The sequence below is a fragment of the Pleuronectes platessa genome, chromosome 6 (assembly GCF_947347685.1).
Source record: "Pleuronectes platessa chromosome 6, fPlePla1.1, whole genome shotgun sequence".
Classification (NCBI taxonomy): domain Eukaryota; kingdom Metazoa; phylum Chordata; class Actinopteri; order Pleuronectiformes; family Pleuronectidae; genus Pleuronectes; species Pleuronectes platessa.
In genome coordinates, this window is record NC_070631.1 from 21,685,976 (window position 1) to 21,704,637 (window position 18,662).

Below are 18,662 nucleotides of genomic sequence, written 5' to 3' on the forward strand. Positions count from 1 at the left end.
TCCAGAGCAGTGGTGGATCTGGATTTTTCTTTATCAGGGGCCATAGAGGGCCCACAATTTACATATATACACATCAGAGAAAACATAAAATAAAAATTCTCAACTAGTTGTCATTTCTGTTATTAGTGTTATTAGCAAGTGCGTAGTTTAATTACATATATAATGACTATGGGCAGGACTAGGGCACATCAAAGGCCAATCAAATTCCAATTTGTTGCTTGGAAGCCAAAAAGGTTAATAGTGTTAATAATACTTCTCAAATCAAAGTTACAAAGTGCTTCACAAATAAAATAACACAAATACAAATACATAAAACTGTTTTAAAGGACTAAAGTAAATTTAAGTATCTCCTCCAATTACATTGATCAAATTAGGGTAAATCAGGGTATGTGGTACAATAACTGAATAACAGATTTTCCTCAGTAATGGTTTTCCAGAGCCTCGTAGCTCTTATTTGAAAAGCGCACATGCATAAATTGTGAGGTTATGTCATGTAAATAACTAACAGCACTTTATTGTACAATAACTTGACTTCCGGTTTACATGTCGGTGTTTCCAGCGCTTGACGCAGCTGAGACTGTGAGAAAAAGTCTGTTGAATCCTCCCGAGAGAGAGAGAGGGGAAGAGGGAGAGAGAGAGAGAGAAAGAGAGAGAGAGAGAGAGAGAGAGAGAGAGAGTGAGAGAGAGAGAGAAGACGTCATCATTTGCACTCCTGCAGCTGTCAACGATGAACAAACAGTGATGTCTTCAGGTGTCCTGGGAAATATACACAGTGTGCTGTGACTGTACTTTCGTATATAAAGTCCTGAGATGAGATATTTCGGTGCAGGGAAGTGATTGACAGTGCTGACACTGTTAAAAACAGATGAGTCTTGTCATGTGTTCTCTATCGATGTAGAGAATAGGTTTCACAATTTCTCTACATCGATAAAGTAAAATGTAGTTTTTGATTTGCTTTGGAGAAATGTTATTATTCTTGGAAAGGGGCTTTTCCACAAGAACAGATTCCTAAAAACTCAACCAAACGCTCTATTTCACAAGGATCTGCGTCATTACTGTTTATCACTGATATTGATGGATAAGAGGAATGCTGTGAAACTCTAACTTTACATAAGAGATGACTGAGAACATCTAGTAGCCCTCCAAGTGTTGAAGTGTTAAAGTGGTTTATTTCGGTTTTCTTACACATCTTTGGCATTTCTCACAATACACTTTTTGAACATCACAATATAGATTCAATGCCTTATATACTATGTGTTGCCCATGTGACATAATGCTGCTGTCTGACTCTGAACTGTTCACTGTTAATTGCCATATTTTGATTTGTAATGTATCTTTGTACAACTTCCAAAAAGTTGTTTAACTAAGGAAGTGATATGTTAATACAGTTGCTCTAAGGCACACGTTGATTCACATGGAAAAAAGAACTGTAAATTTCCAAGCAGATGGTATTTAGCCATTATAAACTGATTTGAAGAACATGTGAAGTGGATCAGACTGACACTATATATCCTATTTGTTTAGTTATTTTGGACAAACCAGTGGGCCACCAAACTTTAGCTATAGCCTCATACTTTCAAACACTTTGATTTGCTCCATAGGCTTAACTTTAGAAAGAGATCCCAGACTCCATGAAATAAAACGTGAACTCAGCTAAGATAAAGTAAATGTCGACTTTGCCCGGGCTGTTAGGATCAGGTGCAGTAAAGGGAGGGGTGTGTCTTTACTGGAAGTGGCAGGCAGCCGCAGGATCTTACAATCAGTGATGATCGAAGTGCTGCATCATGAAGCACATCAGGTCAATAAAGTCTGGTGCACCTTTATATTCCCTCCTCACTCTGCTGAGACAGTGTATTTATACAGGGAAACTTCGAAGAGAGAACGACAAACCACTTACAGGTTTATGAGGAACCTCTGAATGCTGAGGTGGTAGAAAATCAACACACGTAAACAGGTCGAACAAATGGAGCTGACACTCGTAGTAATGGCTTTTTTCACATTTTATTTTCTTTCACTCCAATTCATGATGTTTCCCCACACAGTACAGTCATACTGTGATGTACAATACATCTAGACCAGGGGTGTCAAACTCAAATACACAGTGGGCCGAAATTAAAAAATTGCTACAAGTCAAGGGCCAGACAGGTTCATCGTTTATTGAAAACTTATTGAAAGAACCTTAGTGCACATATCGAACCTGGAACTAACAAGGCCTATAGAGTATTGCCGATAAAACAACATTAATTATGAAATAAATGAAATAAATGATACATAAATACACTACGTTACCCATTATTCATCGCACATAAATGTAGACCGAACAAGCAACGTATTCCAAGTGTTTTCTTCTCTGGACAGTGTCTTGGCTCCAACCATAGTTGGGAGCTCAGCTCACTGGTTATTTTGGCTCGCTGTCTGGCCGGTAACCAGCCGTCCGGACCGCTCCATGAAGAAGGAGGAGGAGACGTTTCTTTACTTGGAATGCGGCCACTTTATTTCTCGGATACACAGCAGGAGCAATACTCGCATCACCTCTAGGTGGTCCGTCACTTCTCGTTATACACACACTTTTAGCGTCTTTTCCCACAAAACCCAGGTGCACTACGTCACACACTACAAACTGTCTTAGGGGCAGGCCATACCTGCAACACAAGACAACAGCTCTCGGCCTCATATAAAAATGTCAAGAGAAAGCAGAGACGCAGACTCAGCGACCACATCCGATGCACCTTATATTATCTGAGGGATTTTTACACACTGTCTGATAAAGATTCTGACAGTAAAGGCAAGGGGTAGTGATAGATACAGTTTTGAACTATGAACTAGTTCAGAATTTAAATGGTGAACTATGAACGTGAACTATTCATGTTTACTTGTATGAACTGAACTTTGAACTAGTCCATGAGAGATGTGAACTTGCACAACACTGCCGGCGGGCCAGCTCTTATAGTAAATACATTTTATCAGGCGGGCCAAAGATAATTCATTCAAGGGCCGAATTTGGCCCGCGGGCCTTGAGTTTGACACATGTGATCCAGACAAACATGTTTTCCCAAAGGAAAGAACATCCTTTTCTAGTCAGAATGTCACTTTCTTAGCTGGATTAAGAGTCGCGGTGGAAAAACTAATTTAGAAATGTTTCTACATCACAATACAGACGAGTGGTACGACAGATGTGATTTTGTTTACTCAGCCTTCAGGCCTTCCTTGATGTGGTTGAGCTCGTAGCACAGGGTCTCATAGCGGTACGCCATACGGATCTGGGCCACGTTGGTCTTGCGGATGTCGTTGCCCTCCGGCCCCTCCTTCAGGTAGTCCTCACCCAGGTACAGGACTTTCTCCTGTGGAAGAAAGTCACCAGTGGGTTTTAATATGAGAATAAATCAGAAATATCACTTTTTCAGGAAATTTGTTGTCCCTACATAAAAAAAAGACAAATCTCACAGGTTATAACCTCCACCTAACAGGTTGTGTTTTCACTCCTGTCCGAATGTTGGTTGGTTTGTTGCAAAAAGTACTGTACGGAATTATAACGAGACCTGGGGGGTCTTATGATTGTTTTTAACGTTGTGAGATCGGGCTTTTGTTGTCATTTTCACAGATTTCCCAGGGAACAACTCATGGATCTTGATGAAAGGTGGAATTTGATGCTGTTTGATTGAACTTAAAGGTCTTAAAAGTCAAGAACTGCATTTGAAGGTGTCCATGAGACGCGTTACCTCATGAGACAAGCTGCTCTGCAGCACGCTGCTCCTGGAGATCTCACACATGTCGCAGGTGCTGAGCTTGAAGACCTGGGCGGCGATGGCGTACTCCTCCATGAGGGGCTCCTGTGGACATAAAGGTGAATCATTAACATCATTAAATACACATGTTAATCTGTCTACTCGTGTCCATTCACTACCCTTTCTGTTGTATATGAGTTGGAGTGTGCAATATATGACTTTGCCTGTAGAATATATAGGCTACACAAAGACTTGTCTAAGCATGTACATAATACAATGGCCGTTATACACAGCACAGTTTGCCCCATTGTCTACACTAGCATCAAAGGCCTCCTCTCCGTGCGCTCAGACCTTGGTGTAATGGAACTGCATGGGGTCATCTGTGGACAGAGACACAACCAGGCCTTTCTTGTGGAACTCCAGCAGCGGGTTCTTGGCGTACTCCAGGAACAGGCTGTTGTTGCTGAGAGGGGACATGGCGATTGGGATCTGGGTCAGGAAGTACAGGTACTGCAGCACGGGGCTCTGGTGGAGGAGAAGAGGGGGGAGACAGATGATGATTTTACACTGAAACAGTTTACTTCAGCTCATGATAGTATTTGTCAAAGCCTGGTATTTTTACTTTACTCAGAGGATAAATCGTAAATCTCAGACTACGCTCAAAAAGACGGCCCGAACTTCCGCTACCATTTTGTATCATAAAGGGAGGACCAACCTTCTTGAGGTTGAGGCCGTGAGAGATGTTGTCAGCGGTCATGAAGGAAGCCAGCAGATGGGTGATGGCTCCAGCCTCTCCACAGTGAGGCCTGAACATGAACGTGTTCATCCCCCTCTGTCTGGAGAGCAGGAGATAAACAAGTGTTACGCTACAGAAAGGAGACTCTAAGAGGAACGATTGACCTGTACTCATTAAATCTGCATTCATAGTGATTATTTAGGAGAGGAGATGAAATATAAAGAAACAAGGTGATATGCAGAAAAAATAAGGAAACAAACAAACAATATTCATATTCCTGTGTATGTGGAAGCAAAGTTACTCACTTGCGGAGCTGGTTGAGCACTGTGATGTTGGCATACATGTAGTATATGTAGTAGGTGTAGGAGGGGTTCTTGGCGATGTCCCACTCCTCTGGTTTGGGGCTTTTGGTGCAGAACATGTGGCCGCTGTGCTTGGATTCATCGTCCACACTGTCGAAACCTGTCACCTACACATCAACCAGGAAGATGGTTAATCCTTGAGACCCTCAGGAAAAATCAGCATTGAGGAAAAACGGTGATAAATCACTATTCATTTTGCTTTCCATGTGTATGACTTTTAACCTTAACTCATGGTTGTTCTATCTTTGACCTTTGTTTGTGACTCACATGCTTGAGGAAGATGCTGAGGTCGGGGTTGGACTGCGGGTCGATGGTGGCCTGGAACACAGGGAGGAAAATGTTCTCCAACATCTTGCCAAAATGGGGCACGAAGTCCCTGGCTCTGAAGATATCGCTGAGATGGAAGAGGGAGAGTACAAAGACAAATTTTTAAGACTTTTGAGGCCTTTCCTTTTTTTTCAAGCTCACTCCCTGTGATTAAAACTATAATCAAATCAAATCAAAGTTTATTGTCACATACACACCAATGACAGCGTCATCGGAGCAGTGAAATTCTTGTGACCTGGCAGGCAACATCTACGCAGTAGACGACTTTACAAAATAGAAAAATAACATACTAACATACTATATAACATACTATATATAATAACATACTATATAACATATAACATACAACATATAACATAGTCAAATGAAGCAGCAGTTTTTTTTATATGTTTGGTAGGGAATGTTATTAGCCTCAACAGTGTAATAGTTATCTGTCTTTCTCATAGCTGGGTCCACGGAGGAACCAACAGAAATGGAAAACTTACTAGATCCTGGGCACTTGAATCATCCACTTGAGGTGGGGGGAGAAGACTCTGTGCCTGACGAACCAGCCGGCCAGCTTGCTCCACTCGTCGGGCTTGCAGCCGTAGATGGAGAGACGAGGCTCGGCGAACTGGTACTTGGCATCCTCCAGGTCACTGGCTACTTCCTGGTTTACAGAAAAGGACGTGTCATCAGGCTCAGATCATTGTGATCCTCTAGTTCACAAATCAGCAGTAGGTTAGTTGGCAAATGTAAAAAAAAAAAATTGTGTGTGAAACTTACTTGATCATATTATTGCTTATTAGTCAACTGGATGTCAGCAGTGTAAAACTACTCAGGTTTTCAACTGATCTAACTGTGAAATAATAATTTTCTATCTGTCAATTTCAATATCACATATGTCATACTACATGGAAACTCACCTTGATGATGGTGGCAAAGTACTCTCCATTGATGTGGTTCTCTGTCTTCATGTACAGGTCACGCAGCTCGCTGGCTCCCACAGGGTTGTACTTGGCATTGAACTTGTCGAAACGCTGGAAGGTTTGTCTCCCCTTCAGAGAAACAACCAAAAACATAGCATTACAATACGAACAAAACAAACTGTGAGGCAGCTTTTTTGTACTTATGCATCAAGGCTATGGAACAAACTCCCATTAGAAAAGCACCTTCTGTTGATATGTTTAAGAAACTGCTCCAAGATTATTTAATGGTCTGGCATTTAATCAATCTTAACTTTGTTTTATCTTCAAAATGATTTCATTGGTTGTTTTAATATCCTTTAATTCCTTCATATATTTTTAAGCATCGGATCTGTTTGAACTACCTTTTTCTCCTAAAGCACCCTGAGCTGCATTAAATGTTACAAAAATGCTAGATAGACAAAGGTTATCATGATTATTATTTACTGAATGATTCCGCATTAAAAGCAAATATGTCAGATTGATAGCAACAAATTGGAAAGACGAAGATCAGCTGAATTACAGAGTGTTCTGGAGATGGTCTCCATGTCTTAACTGACATGGTTTGTCTTCTCCTCAATCCTTAGTCATATTCCCTATGTAATATGACCAGCCCAGTCTTCTTTATGTATTACTGTATTGTTTTGACAGCTCGAAAAATACCTTGTTTAGCTTATTCTCCAGACCACCATCTCACTGTGCAACATATATTCATGTATTTATCTATTCATTTGTTCATTTGTTTAATTATTCAATCAATTGTTTATTGAATCAAACCCTTGAGTAAGTATTAGTATTTGTATTGGTTTGTAGGTAAAAATGTAAAAACAGCAAATGTTTGCCTTTCTTCCTTTCTTTATAGTAGTTAGGGTTAAACAAATACAAAAATTAAATCAAAATAATAAAAAAAAACGTATAGCAGTGCTCAGAGAATGCTGATGCTAACGTTTCCAAAAATGTAAGGAATCTTTTGTTTTCTTCTGTTCAAATCGAATGAGGTTACAAGTAACGTACAGCGTGCACATCCAGAGAGTCCACGGTGAGGTCATAGGGGTGCAGGTTGAGGGACTGGAAGAGCTCCTTCATGGTGACCTCCCGGCCGTTGAGCTTGTGCACGACGCGTTCGGCGTCCACACGATAAGACCTCTTGATGAAGCGCAGCAGGTGCTTCTGGTTCATGCAGGCGGCGGCGTGGATGTGGGTGTCAACCTGAAATGAGACAGAGCTGGTCAGTGAGGGTTTGGGTTCATGTGATGTAATAGCTCTGCTCGGTCTCATGGAGGAGCTGAAGACATAGATACAGGGTGCAGAGCAGCTGTGAGTCAAATAAGTGCAGAGTCAGTGGGAAATGATACGTCATGAATCTCATCTTTCATGTTCATGGGACTCTATTTAATATACACATGACAAGACTCAATTTTAGAAAATGTTAGTATGCAGTGTAATTCAAAGGCTTTTTATTTAAATGTGCATACATTAGACTGTTCTCTCATTTTAACATGAACATAAATGATTTTCTGTCACAGAAAATCAACAAATCATTTAGTCTGAATGTTCTACTTTACATGACCTCCATCTAAAGTCAGGTGAATGATTTGAGATCAGTATTGAAGAGAAAAGAGTGCAAACTTTAATTCACTTCATTTAAATTTTCAGTTTCTGCCTCATCTAAATTCCTGCGTTTGTAGGAACTAGACTCATTCTACATGTATTTTAAATTACATGTACGATGGATTTATGCAAATACTTAGGAACAAAATATAACAAAGTATTCGTTCAAAATACATATTTAACACTTAACTCAAAAATGTAAAGTCCAACTCAGCTTCTTGTAAAGACCCAAAGGAGTCTGTATCACTCTGTCAGTCCTTACAGTGGAGGAACAGTCATATAATGTTGTTCATGTTGTTCATGTTCAAAACTGCCTCACTTCTCTTGTCTCATTTAAAACACACATGTCACACACATCACCTCAGTTATCCCCTACATTCACAGGAATGTCAGCACGACTGGGCTCAGCTCTATTAAAAAGGGTTTGGCCTTTTATATTGAATTAGCTGCTGTATTACATTATTGGTGATTTAAAATATTTGTTATCTGATGTTTTTCATGACTCTTGTGATTTTTAAGGCCTTGTTTTGTCACTTTTATCCATTAACCCTTTGTTGTGCTGTATTTATTTGCTGATTGTAAATGTTTTTTGTTCTCAGGTCTTTTGAAAAGGAGATCAAAAATGTCCAAGATGATCAAGAATAAACAAAAACATAAAATTGTCATGGCCCTCAAAACGAAAATGGCAGGAAGTTTGGCTTTTAGCATTATATGTGTGATTTTATAATCAAATGATAAATGTCTACCTTCCTACAGTTGTAGAAGTCCCTGTGGGGGTTCAGCTTCAGCTCCCTCATCTCCTCCATCTCATTCAGCATCTCGTGCACGTTGAACTTGGACATGAGGAACTTGAGGCGGCGGTGAGTGTAAGTCTTCCTGCAGAACAAACAATAGCAACTCACAAGCTAAACATTTATAGCTGTAAGAGCATCAATGGGGCTGTGACAGTCAAATTTCAGTTTGAATCTATGGGGAAAGTGGAAAAAGTTCCATAAGTGTCTTGTTGTTGTGTATAATTTAGCTGTGGACATCTCAAGGGTCCTTTTGTGGCTTCCCAGGACCACACCGAGCGTTGATAGTAAAGCATTTAACGCTCAGTCAAGCATGGGGGTCATCTAAAAGAAGATTGGGGTCTTGGGTGAGGACATACAGTACAGGGGGAGTTTTGAAAAGTTGGAGTACACAGCTCATGGGACTCACGTCGGGCCCTGTGCAATGAGAGCGATGAGGAAGTTCATGTCATCGATAAAGGTCTCGTAGTCAGCGCAGGGCAGATCCTTGGGCTGGTGCTTGTCTGCAGCCGCGGCGTCGTTGTACACGTAGATGACGCCGTCCTTCATACGAGCTACGTAGCCAAGATTCTTCGGCAGCTCCTTTGTGTCAAAGGGGTCACCTCCATTCTCGGGAAGCGGAGTGAAGACTGAGGATGTATGGAAGGGACAAATATAATAAATGTAGCTGAAGTCATAGATGCAAATTTGCCATCACCGTTTCTCCTGACCTGGCTGCACCTGGTCCTCAGGTTTGAAGCTCTCCCCTTCCATTTCACGCATGTACTGGGAGGCCGTGCGTGGGAAGCGCTGATAGGCCAGCCTCATGTACTTCTCCCTGATGGTCAGGGCGCGGTACAGACCCTTACAGGACAGCTCAAAGTCGTCCATGGTCACCTAAAATATGACAAATGTTACAGATGATATAAATAAAATGTATTATCATTATTATTTTAATTAGATGATCCTATTGTTAAAGATTTAAGGATAACGCATAAGAAAAAACATCCTGCAAACGGCAATGGTCAACAGTTTTCTGATCAAAACAAAATGAGCCATCCATGTTTGTGGAAAATATTATTATTATTATTAGGGCCCGAGCACCGAAATCGGTGGGAGGCCCTATTGAAATTGAAATGATTATTATTATTATTATTATTATTATTTTTCTTAGCTTAAATGAATTGGCTTTTTGAGGGCTTTAATGTGCTCAAAAAGTTGTAGGAGTTTGCAGTAAATTCGAAGGCGGCGAAAATTTACGTATTCTGGAGTATTTTGAAAAGGGCGTGGCAAATGGCTCAAGAGCGCCACCTACGGAAAAGCCCCTCATTTAGCATTCACCGATCTTCAAAAAAAACAAAGACTATTTTGTATCATGACTAGATGCACAAAAAAGTCCATCAGTGCATTATGAATAACGCAACAGGAAGCCCGCCAGTTTGACTTTAGTGGCCATTTTGGTCATATTCCATATTTTTTCTTTGATGTACTTGTCGTACAGCTTTCATCAGATCAACTTCAAATTTAGACGATCGTCATCACAACAAATTGGAGATCTAAAGTTATTGAAGGATTACGTTTTAGCAAAACCGTCTGACCGTGGTGTGGCGTTAAAGTTTGATGAAACGCCATCAAAACACAAGCTTCCATATTTCAGACATAGTTTGTCCAATTGAGTCCAAACTAGACACATACGACAAGAGTCGCGACCAGAAGACATCACTGCAGAAATTGTGACTTACAATCACAGCGCCCCCTGGTGGCAACAGGAAATGTCTTGTTTTTAAGACGTGTTATGTTTTTATGTACTACTCGGAGAGCTTTCATCAGATCAACTTAAAAATTAGATGAGACTCTACAAAACAAGATGAAGATCTAAAGTTATCAAAATTTAAACTTTTCATCAATCCGTGTGACCGTGGTGAGGCTTAAAATCTTGATGTGCAAAATGAAAAGACCTGTTTTCATTTCAACCATGTATGTGTTTCATGGTCTTATACTGACCTCTAGTGGCTTTATATTGCCGGCACAACCTACTTGTACCGCAATATTAAGTCACTAGAGGGCAGTGTAGGATCATGGTTTGACCAAGGCACAAATTGTGTCACCTAAGGCAGGGGTAGGCAACCTTTACTATTTTCTCCACTCTTCCCCCAATTTAAAGCTGTCTGTTGCCGCACAACATATTTGATAACACAGGTTATAAAGTTATATATATATATATATATATATATATAGTCATGCAATATATATAAAAACTATAGTTTGTTGCATTTATTAAATAATAGAACGACAATAAAGACAACTGTTGACATTTAACTGCTATTTTTACCTGTTACAAAATAGGAAAAACACCAAACTCTGACCATGGCGTGGAGTCAAAGTCTGATCACACGCCATCAAAACACGAGTGTCTGTATCTTGGACATATTTGGTCCAATCAACTCCAAACTAGACATGTAAGACAAGGGTCGCGACCTGATGACATCTACAAAGACATCATGACTTAAAATCCTAGCGCCACTGGCTACAGGAAGTGAAGCGTTTATTGTTGCTGCAGAGCTTAAAACGCACGCAAGGCAGAGACATGCGCTTGGTCATCGATCGTTCTCTCTCCCCCGACCGCAACAGACTTGAAATTGCCTGTGCTCGACCACTCTTCCCCCAATTTAAAGCTGTCTGGTGCCACACAACATATTTGATAACACAGGTTATAAAGTTATATATATATATATATATATAGTCATACAATATATATAAAAACTATAGTTTGTTGCATTTATTAAATAATAGAACGAAAATAAAGACAACTGTTGACATTTAACTGCTATTTTTACCTGTTACAAAATAGGAAAACACCAAACTCTAACCATGGCGTGGAGTCAAAGTCTGATCACACGCCATCAAAACACGAGTGTCTGTATCTTGGACATATTTGGTCCAATCAACTCCAAACTAGACATGTAAGACAAGGGTCGCGACCTGATGACATCTACAAAGACATCATGACTTAAAATCCTAGCGCCACCTGCTGGCTACAGGAAGTGAAGCGTTTATTGTTGCTGCAGAGCTTAAAACGCACGCAAGGCAGAGACATGCGCTTGGTCATCGATCGTTCTCTCTTCCCCGACCGCAACAGACTTGAAATTGCCTGTGCTTGACCACTCTTCCCCCAATTTAAAGCTGTCTGGTGCCGCACAACATTATTGATAACACAGGTTATAAAGTTATATATATATATATAAAAACTATAGTTTGTTGCATTTATTAAATAATAGAACGACAATAAAGACAACTGTTGACATTTAACTGCTATTTTTACCTGTTACAAAATAGGAAAACACCAAACTCTGACCATGGCGTGGAGTCAAAGTCTGATCACACGCCATCAAAACACGAGTGTCTGTATCTTGGACATATTTGGTCCAATCAACTCCAAACTAGACATGTAAGACAAGGGTCGCGACCTGATGACATCTACACAGACATCATGACTTAAAATCCTAGCGCCACTGGCTACAGGAAGTGAAGCGTTCATTGTTGCTGCAGAGCTTAAAACGCACGCAAGGCAGAGACATGCGCTTGGTCATCGATCGTTCTCTCTCCCCCGACCGCAACAGACTTGAAATTGCCTGTGCTCGACCACTCTTCCCCCAATTTAAAGCTGTCTGGTGCCGCACAACATATTTGATAACACAGGTTATAAAGTTATATATATATATATAGACATACAATATATATAAAAACTATAGTTTGTTGCATTTATTAAATAATAGAACGACAATAAAGACAACTGTTGACATTTAACTGCTATTTTTACCTGTTACAAAATAGGAAAACACTAAACTCTTACCATGGCGTGGAGTCAAAGTCTGATCACACGCCATCAAAACACGAGCGTCTGTATCTTGGACATATTTGGTCCAATCAACTCCAAACTAGACATGTAAGACAAGAGTCGCGACCTGATGACATCTACAAAGACACCATGACTTAAAATCCTAGCGCCACCTGCTGGCTACAGGAAGTGAAGCGTTTATTCTTGCTGCAGAGCTTAAAACGCAAGCAAGGCAGAGACGTGCGCTTGGTCATCGATCGCTCTCTCTTCCCCGACCGCAACAGACTTGAAATTGCCTGTGCTCGGGCCCGTTAGTGCTACAACGTAGCCCTAGTTATTATTATTATTATTATTATTATTATTATTATTATTATTATTATTGTTATTATTATTGTTAAAAAGACTTACAGCGAGAAGACTGAGACTAACTTGAAACATGTAAAAGTATTGTTTTTGGACATTTGCTGTCAATGCTCCGCCCTAGTAAGCGAGACAAAATATGAGAACATGCAGCAAACTGCAGTGAGCAACAGTTTTATGTTTAAAAAATCTTCATCTCTCTTTATTATTATTTATTTTGTGGACATTTTATGCTATATAAGCTAAACAAGCAGTCATTTCCTCATTGTGATAAGAGGCAAAATGTTGTATAATGTGTATCTAAATAAATCTGGAGTATTAGACCAGCTAAAGCAGAAATACCAGCCAGCTCAAGCAAAGTGTCTTTGTAAATGTCAAAGCCACAGCCATGAAACCTAAACCCTGGACGGCTCTCAGTTGAACACCATTCATGGGCCTCTGCTAGTGAGGCCACTGACCGTTGACCCTGACACACACACAAACATACACACATACACACACACACACACACACACACACACACAAACACACACATACACACACACACACACACACAGTCAGCGGAATTTAGGGTAAAGATGTCTTTCATTCATATCAAGTAGGAAGGAGACAGTTTTGTGACCAGTGCTACGCTAAAGAGACCCACTAATATTTCACAATTAATAGTGGCTGTGAGGTAGAGCGGGTCATCCAATAACCATAAGTTTGGTGGTTTGAATCCGTCTTTGGGAAAGACATTAAACCATCAAGACTAGAAAAGTTTTTTTTAAATATATCATATACCATAGTTATTTCGGACAATTTAAGCACTGTTACTTATGTCATGTTTGTCACAGACAGAACCAGATGAGCTGATTCCCCTTGTTTTCAATATTTATGCTAAGCTAAGCTTACTCGGAGCTAGCTGTTTTAGCCCACATAGACAAATATCAAGCATTTAATTTTATGAATGAAAAGCATGTTTTAAATTGCATATTCAAGTCAAATCGAAATGTCTTGTTCAGTAAATCAATAAAATACAATTTCATACTAATAAACTTTACAGAACGCCATAGTTTTTCTAGTTTTAAGAAAAGATGAAAGGCACTTAATAATTAAATAGTTTTTCCAGCTGTGGTTCAGAGAATTTAAATTCTTGTGTTAGATTACAACTAGTGGAGACTTTGATAAAACAACTCAAGCCAAGTTCAATCATCAGAGTTGTCCAGTGGAAATTTCTGAAATAATCAAATAGCACAGTGAATTTCAGCTGTATATGGGGGCACAGTGCACAGTACCCCAGAGGCGTAGTCTCCAATGATGGCCACCCTCTGGAAGTCAGGCACATCCAGGTAGGTGGGGGTCGCCACTTCCACAGGGGCAGCAGCCTCCTTTCCAGGAACTGTGGGCAAGCCAACGGTGCGGCAACGCTGGAGCCTCTTGCTGTGGACACAGAAAGATGAGGTTTAGACGACCAAAACTTTCAAGAGTTAATATTAGCAATGGAATAGAATAGAATGGAATTCCTATATAATCATTGTAAATTGAAATTTGCTATAGTCAATACATAAATAACAGCCAATTAATATGATATTATATATATACAAAAATACAACTAATAGGATTATTAATACAAAACAATAGACAAGGAACAACATTAACTGCATTTAAAAATAGTTCATGGTGATAAAGTGTTGCACAGTGAATGAGGTAAAACTGTACTGCATGTTAAAATTGTCAGTTGAAGATTTTCATTGGTGCACAGCCGACAGCCAAATCGTGGTGGAGGTTAATTCCCGGTGTGCAGTCCCTGACTTGTCTTACCGTTTCTCAGCATTATCGTCAGTGTGCAGATGGAAGGCCATCTCAGTGTGGATAATGGGACAGTCTTCAGCCACGTCAAACATGGAGATCTCATCGCGGACGCTCTCGTCTTTGGTCTCAGACGCAAAGACCTCCTCCGCGAAGGCTCTCATCTTGGCATCGGTCTCTGTCACACACAGCAGAGACATGTTGTGTTATCGACAGAAATGCATCCTCACTAACCTTCATAGCTCGTGGCCATGGAGCAAACCACAAATAACTCGTTGAAAGCTAGACATTGGACACTGACACACAGTAGATGATCATGGATCTATGACATACAAATCATATACGTTACCTAAACTGATGTGCAAAGACTCCAGCGCATGCGTCGCTAACATGACCACAGATTGACTCAGGCACTACAAGTCTGCAACTCTGACCTCCAGTTTGGGCTGCAAACACAAGGTGCCATGCATATACAAGAACTGCAGTTATTGAGCACTCACACACACAAACACACAAACACACACACACACAGTTGACTCAAGACACATGGATACAAGATTGTGCAGCCTTGCTTAAGGTACTGTGTGTACAGCTCAACTCCAGACCCACTTTTTCTTGTCATCTTGTATTGTGTATTAACCTCTTCATTAGGATTTGCACCCCATCAGTCAGGATGAGACGGTTGTGATCAGAATTCATCAATATGTCAAAAAAAAAACACAGGAAAAGTGGGTCAAGTTCCAAAAATAGATGGAGTTGTGAACCCAGCTGTAAGCAACAGCACTTAAACAGACGTCTACAAAAATACACACATGTGGCTACTACCTGACAGCTGCTACAAGTAACTAGTCTCTACAACAAACTACTTGTTACATGCACTTACTAGCCAGGAGCCAAGGCTTTCTACTCTAACACAACCATAAAGCACAGCTCACAGGACTAAAGTGGTTTTGGTTTCCACGTCTCTACACCCATACTTACTCTGTGGACCTGATTATGCCCAGCAAGAGAGTAGCATCACCCAGCATAAAACCCAAAAAGAAGTATGGGGTTAAAACATGTTACATTAAAGGTGTTATACATGAAGCTGATAATCCTATTACTTTGATCTACGGTATAACTGTATATATGCATAACTAAATAATCTGTGTAACTGAAGTAAAATTACACAAGGAGCTGTCCTAACATATTATTTAGCAGTATTCACAATATGTAACATAGATTAGAAAATACATGCAATAGTAGATCGTGAGGATATAAGCGATGGAACTACACACTAGGCCGGAACAGATAAGTGGGAATGTGAGTGTGAATGGATCAGTAGGATTAAGGTGACATAGAGTGTGAGGATGGGTAATGGAGAGGACGCATTAGTGCAATCACTGTTTGAATAAACTTGGACCAAACCGCTGGAGGTCTCGGCAGCGGAACCTTCACGACACATGCAGCGGTGACTTTCTGGCCTCAGTGGTCCCTGATTCTCAGGTGAGGTGACTCCACCGCTGCACCACTACCAATTTTTAACATCTTCATCCATGCACGTGAAGATGCATTCAATGCGTCTTCCTAAAATTCAGGGATAAAACAATCTGGGCCCCTCCTTTAAAACACATCTGCAGCTCAGTTCAAGTAGGTTTTGTGTGCTGCTCTGCAAACCAACACATTCCCCGTGGTGGAAGAGTCAGCGAGCTACTCTGCAAAAGACATTTATTAATGCAAATGTTCACTTTCAGTTCAGTTGTTCTGCTGTGTTTGAGAAGCATACAAAACCGATATTGAATGTGAACATTAGATTAATAAATGTTCACTTCCACTGTATTGCATTTCATCATTTTTTTCATATGGACTAAACATTAATTTACCCAGATCCAAATGACACTGTTGCATTCACACACACCTTGGAAAAAAGAGCATTTGACGATGTGACTGTTGCACATCTTTACGGTGAACCATGCGTTTGTCTCTCAAGCTCCTCATGAAAAGTGTCCCAGCTTCATACTTACCCCCCTCTATTGGATTAGTCACAGTCAGTGTTGGATGTTGGTGGTTAGAGGGAAACAAAACAAGTGTGGTTATGTCTCAAAATATGGAGGCAAGTGAGCCACAGAAATATACCTTGCTAACTACTACGACTAATCCTGTAGGGGGAAATAGTCTTGAAAATGCTCCAGAGTAAGTTGTGTGGGTGTGCAGTGCTCAGGATACATTACTAGTATATTTGTATAACTATTGATATATGAAACCAACTTTCTGCATAGATACATCCCTTCAAAGTAATGCATCAATTTATGTTTTGGGAGGATTTGGCTAAATTGACCTTTCAATATTAAACTAAATAACATTGCATGGACTTGGACTTGCATGTCAACACTGGTGCAAAATAACCAAAGTCACATCAGAATATCCCCACAGAGTGTAAACTGGTTTGGCCCTGATAGCTGCCAAATCTTCACAAGTGAACCCCAATAGCTGTGAAAGTTCAAGCTCTTCAAACGGCAGCTGCAACATTTCCATTTCTTCACCCTTTAAAGAACTCTTGCCCTGTGCCTGGTGGAGGTATTATTAGCAACCATCACACCAGCATTTGGAACAGCCTTGGTGGGCTGAGCTCTCTAGACATGATGAGGCATACAGCAAGAAGGAATGTAAAGATCCTCCAAGAACAACTTGACCACATGTCACTGCTGGAGCTGTAAGAATCTGCAGACAAATCATCTCCATCTAAATTATTCTGCTCATGTTTCTCATTCTGAAGCTGATGTTCAGCTGCAGAGTTCAACGACAGGAGTTTGAATCCTCACAGCTGAGCTCTGGAACTCCGGTGTTTACAAGTTGAAATCTGCTACTTGTTAGAAATTCAAACCTCTCAAGGATTTGGTGTAAGAGCAAATTGAGTGAATAAGAAGGTAAAGTACCTTTATTTAGAAAAATTTCTAATTCTGGGACCATGACACTTTGTGATGTGCTAGTCAGTGTATACTAATTGTCGGAATCACATGTATTTAAACCCCCAATGAAGCTGTCATTGAAGCTGTCAGAGCCGTCTGTCAGAGACAGAATGGCACTGGCAAACTTTATTATCTGCACAGGGAGGGGCTTGACCCCCCAACAATGTACATTAAAAGGATCCGTGCAAAGTTTTGGGAGCTGGCGCTTTATTTAGAAAACAGCCATGAGGGTGGCATTTTGACACAAGGGTCAAGTTTATCTTTCAAAGTGTTGAATTTGTAGACCAAGACTTTCTATGGGAAGTGAGCAGAACCAAATCTCTTTTGGTGAAGGTCTCCTCCAGTCAAACTTTATACTCATGTGTGAGTTAATGTTAACCAAACCCACTCTCTGTCACTCTGTCTCTCTCTCTCTCTCTCTCTCTTTCTCTACGGATGAGAGTGCAAGTTCAAGCCCCAGAGTCCCTCTGCCCATACTCACCTGGCACTAAGACTTTAGGCATGGTGACGCCGTTCCAGAAAAACACTCCCCGAGGACTGTTAAAAGGTGGTCAGCAACTGGACTGCTGTAGCAGGGAAGTGAGGAGGCTCGTGCTTGGTCTGTGCAATATCAAGCTCCTTGTGCCTCACGTGTAACCAGAAGCTGCTGCGTCCAGCCAGGACACGCCTTGACGTAACGACCAAATCATGTGTGTGTGCAACTCTATTTTAAGGTGTCTATGAGGGCCCAGGAATCACTGTCTGGCACAGTGTGTATACAAAGAGATGAGTATGTGTGTGTGTGTGTGTGTGTGTGTGTGTGTGTGTGTGTGTGTGTGTGTGTGTGTGTGTGTGTGTGTGTGTGTTTGAGGGGACTCATTATATAACACCCTGATAGCTACACAAGTTGCTCTGCACATGGCCGGGTTACGCGAGTTAATGTTGAGCACAATCACAAAACACTTTTCTACGATACAAATGCAAAAGATTAAAAAATATGAATGCTACTGGGTGAAAATAATAAAAGAAAATATTTTGACGGGGTTAAGAAGGTGTAATGTTTAACCCCTAAATGGATGAGTTAAAAATTCCTTTAAACAAATATGAGAGGGATATAATTGTTTCTAAAGACAGGGAAGAACAGTTGACTCTGTCGAGTTAAAATGCATAGACTCAGACTTTAACTTTAACAGCCAACTTAACTTAAAATTACGAAGTCAGCTTGTTAGCACCTTGAGAACATATCGAGGACTCATGTCTCAGCAGGATTT

The 18,662-nt window shown here is 40.5% G+C and overlaps 1 protein-coding gene across 4 annotated transcripts; it reads right to left on the bottom strand.

Annotated features, from left to right (window-relative positions):
• Nucleotides 1-2,081: 2,081 nt before the first annotated feature.
• Nucleotides 2,082-17,915, bottom strand: ampd1 (adenosine monophosphate deaminase 1 (isoform M)). Of its 4 annotated transcripts, XM_053425057.1 has the most exons (17): nt 17,894-17,915; nt 16,468-16,473; nt 15,446-15,454; nt 14,477-14,642; nt 13,951-14,095; nt 9,207-9,372; nt 8,906-9,125; nt 8,452-8,581; nt 7,109-7,303; nt 6,056-6,187; nt 5,636-5,799; nt 5,091-5,217; nt 4,767-4,930; nt 4,441-4,561; nt 4,077-4,250; nt 3,720-3,830; nt 2,082-3,341 (listed from the first exon to the last, which is right to left on the bottom strand). In XM_053425057.1, the coding sequence occupies exons 1-17, from the start codon at nt 17,913-17,915 to the stop codon at nt 3,186-3,188; spliced, it is 2,208 nt and encodes a 735-aa protein (XP_053281032.1). In that variant the 3' UTR covers nt 2,082-3,185. The 4 variants fall into 4 exon arrangements, with proteins under 4 accessions (XP_053281032.1, XP_053281031.1, XP_053281030.1 ...); XM_053425056.1 differs by lacking the exons at nt 15,446-15,454; nt 16,468-16,473 and adding an exon at nt 14,893-14,898; XM_053425055.1 differs by lacking the exon at nt 16,468-16,473.
• Nucleotides 17,916-18,662: the final 747 nt, after the last annotated feature.

Excerpts from the sequence above, each read along its gene's own strand:
- ampd1 (XM_053425057.1), bottom strand. The coding sequence starts at position 17,915 with ATGCCTAAAGTCTTAGTGCCAG. Across the intron at positions 9,126-9,206 it reads TGAGGACCAGGTGCAGCCAG|TCTTCACTCCGCTTCCCGAG; the intron begins GTCAGGAGAAAC and ends ATACATCCTCAG. Across the intron at positions 8,582-8,905 it reads CTCATTGCACAGGGCCCGAC|GAAGACTTACACTCACCGCC; the intron begins GTGAGTCCCATG and ends TTTGTTCTGCAG.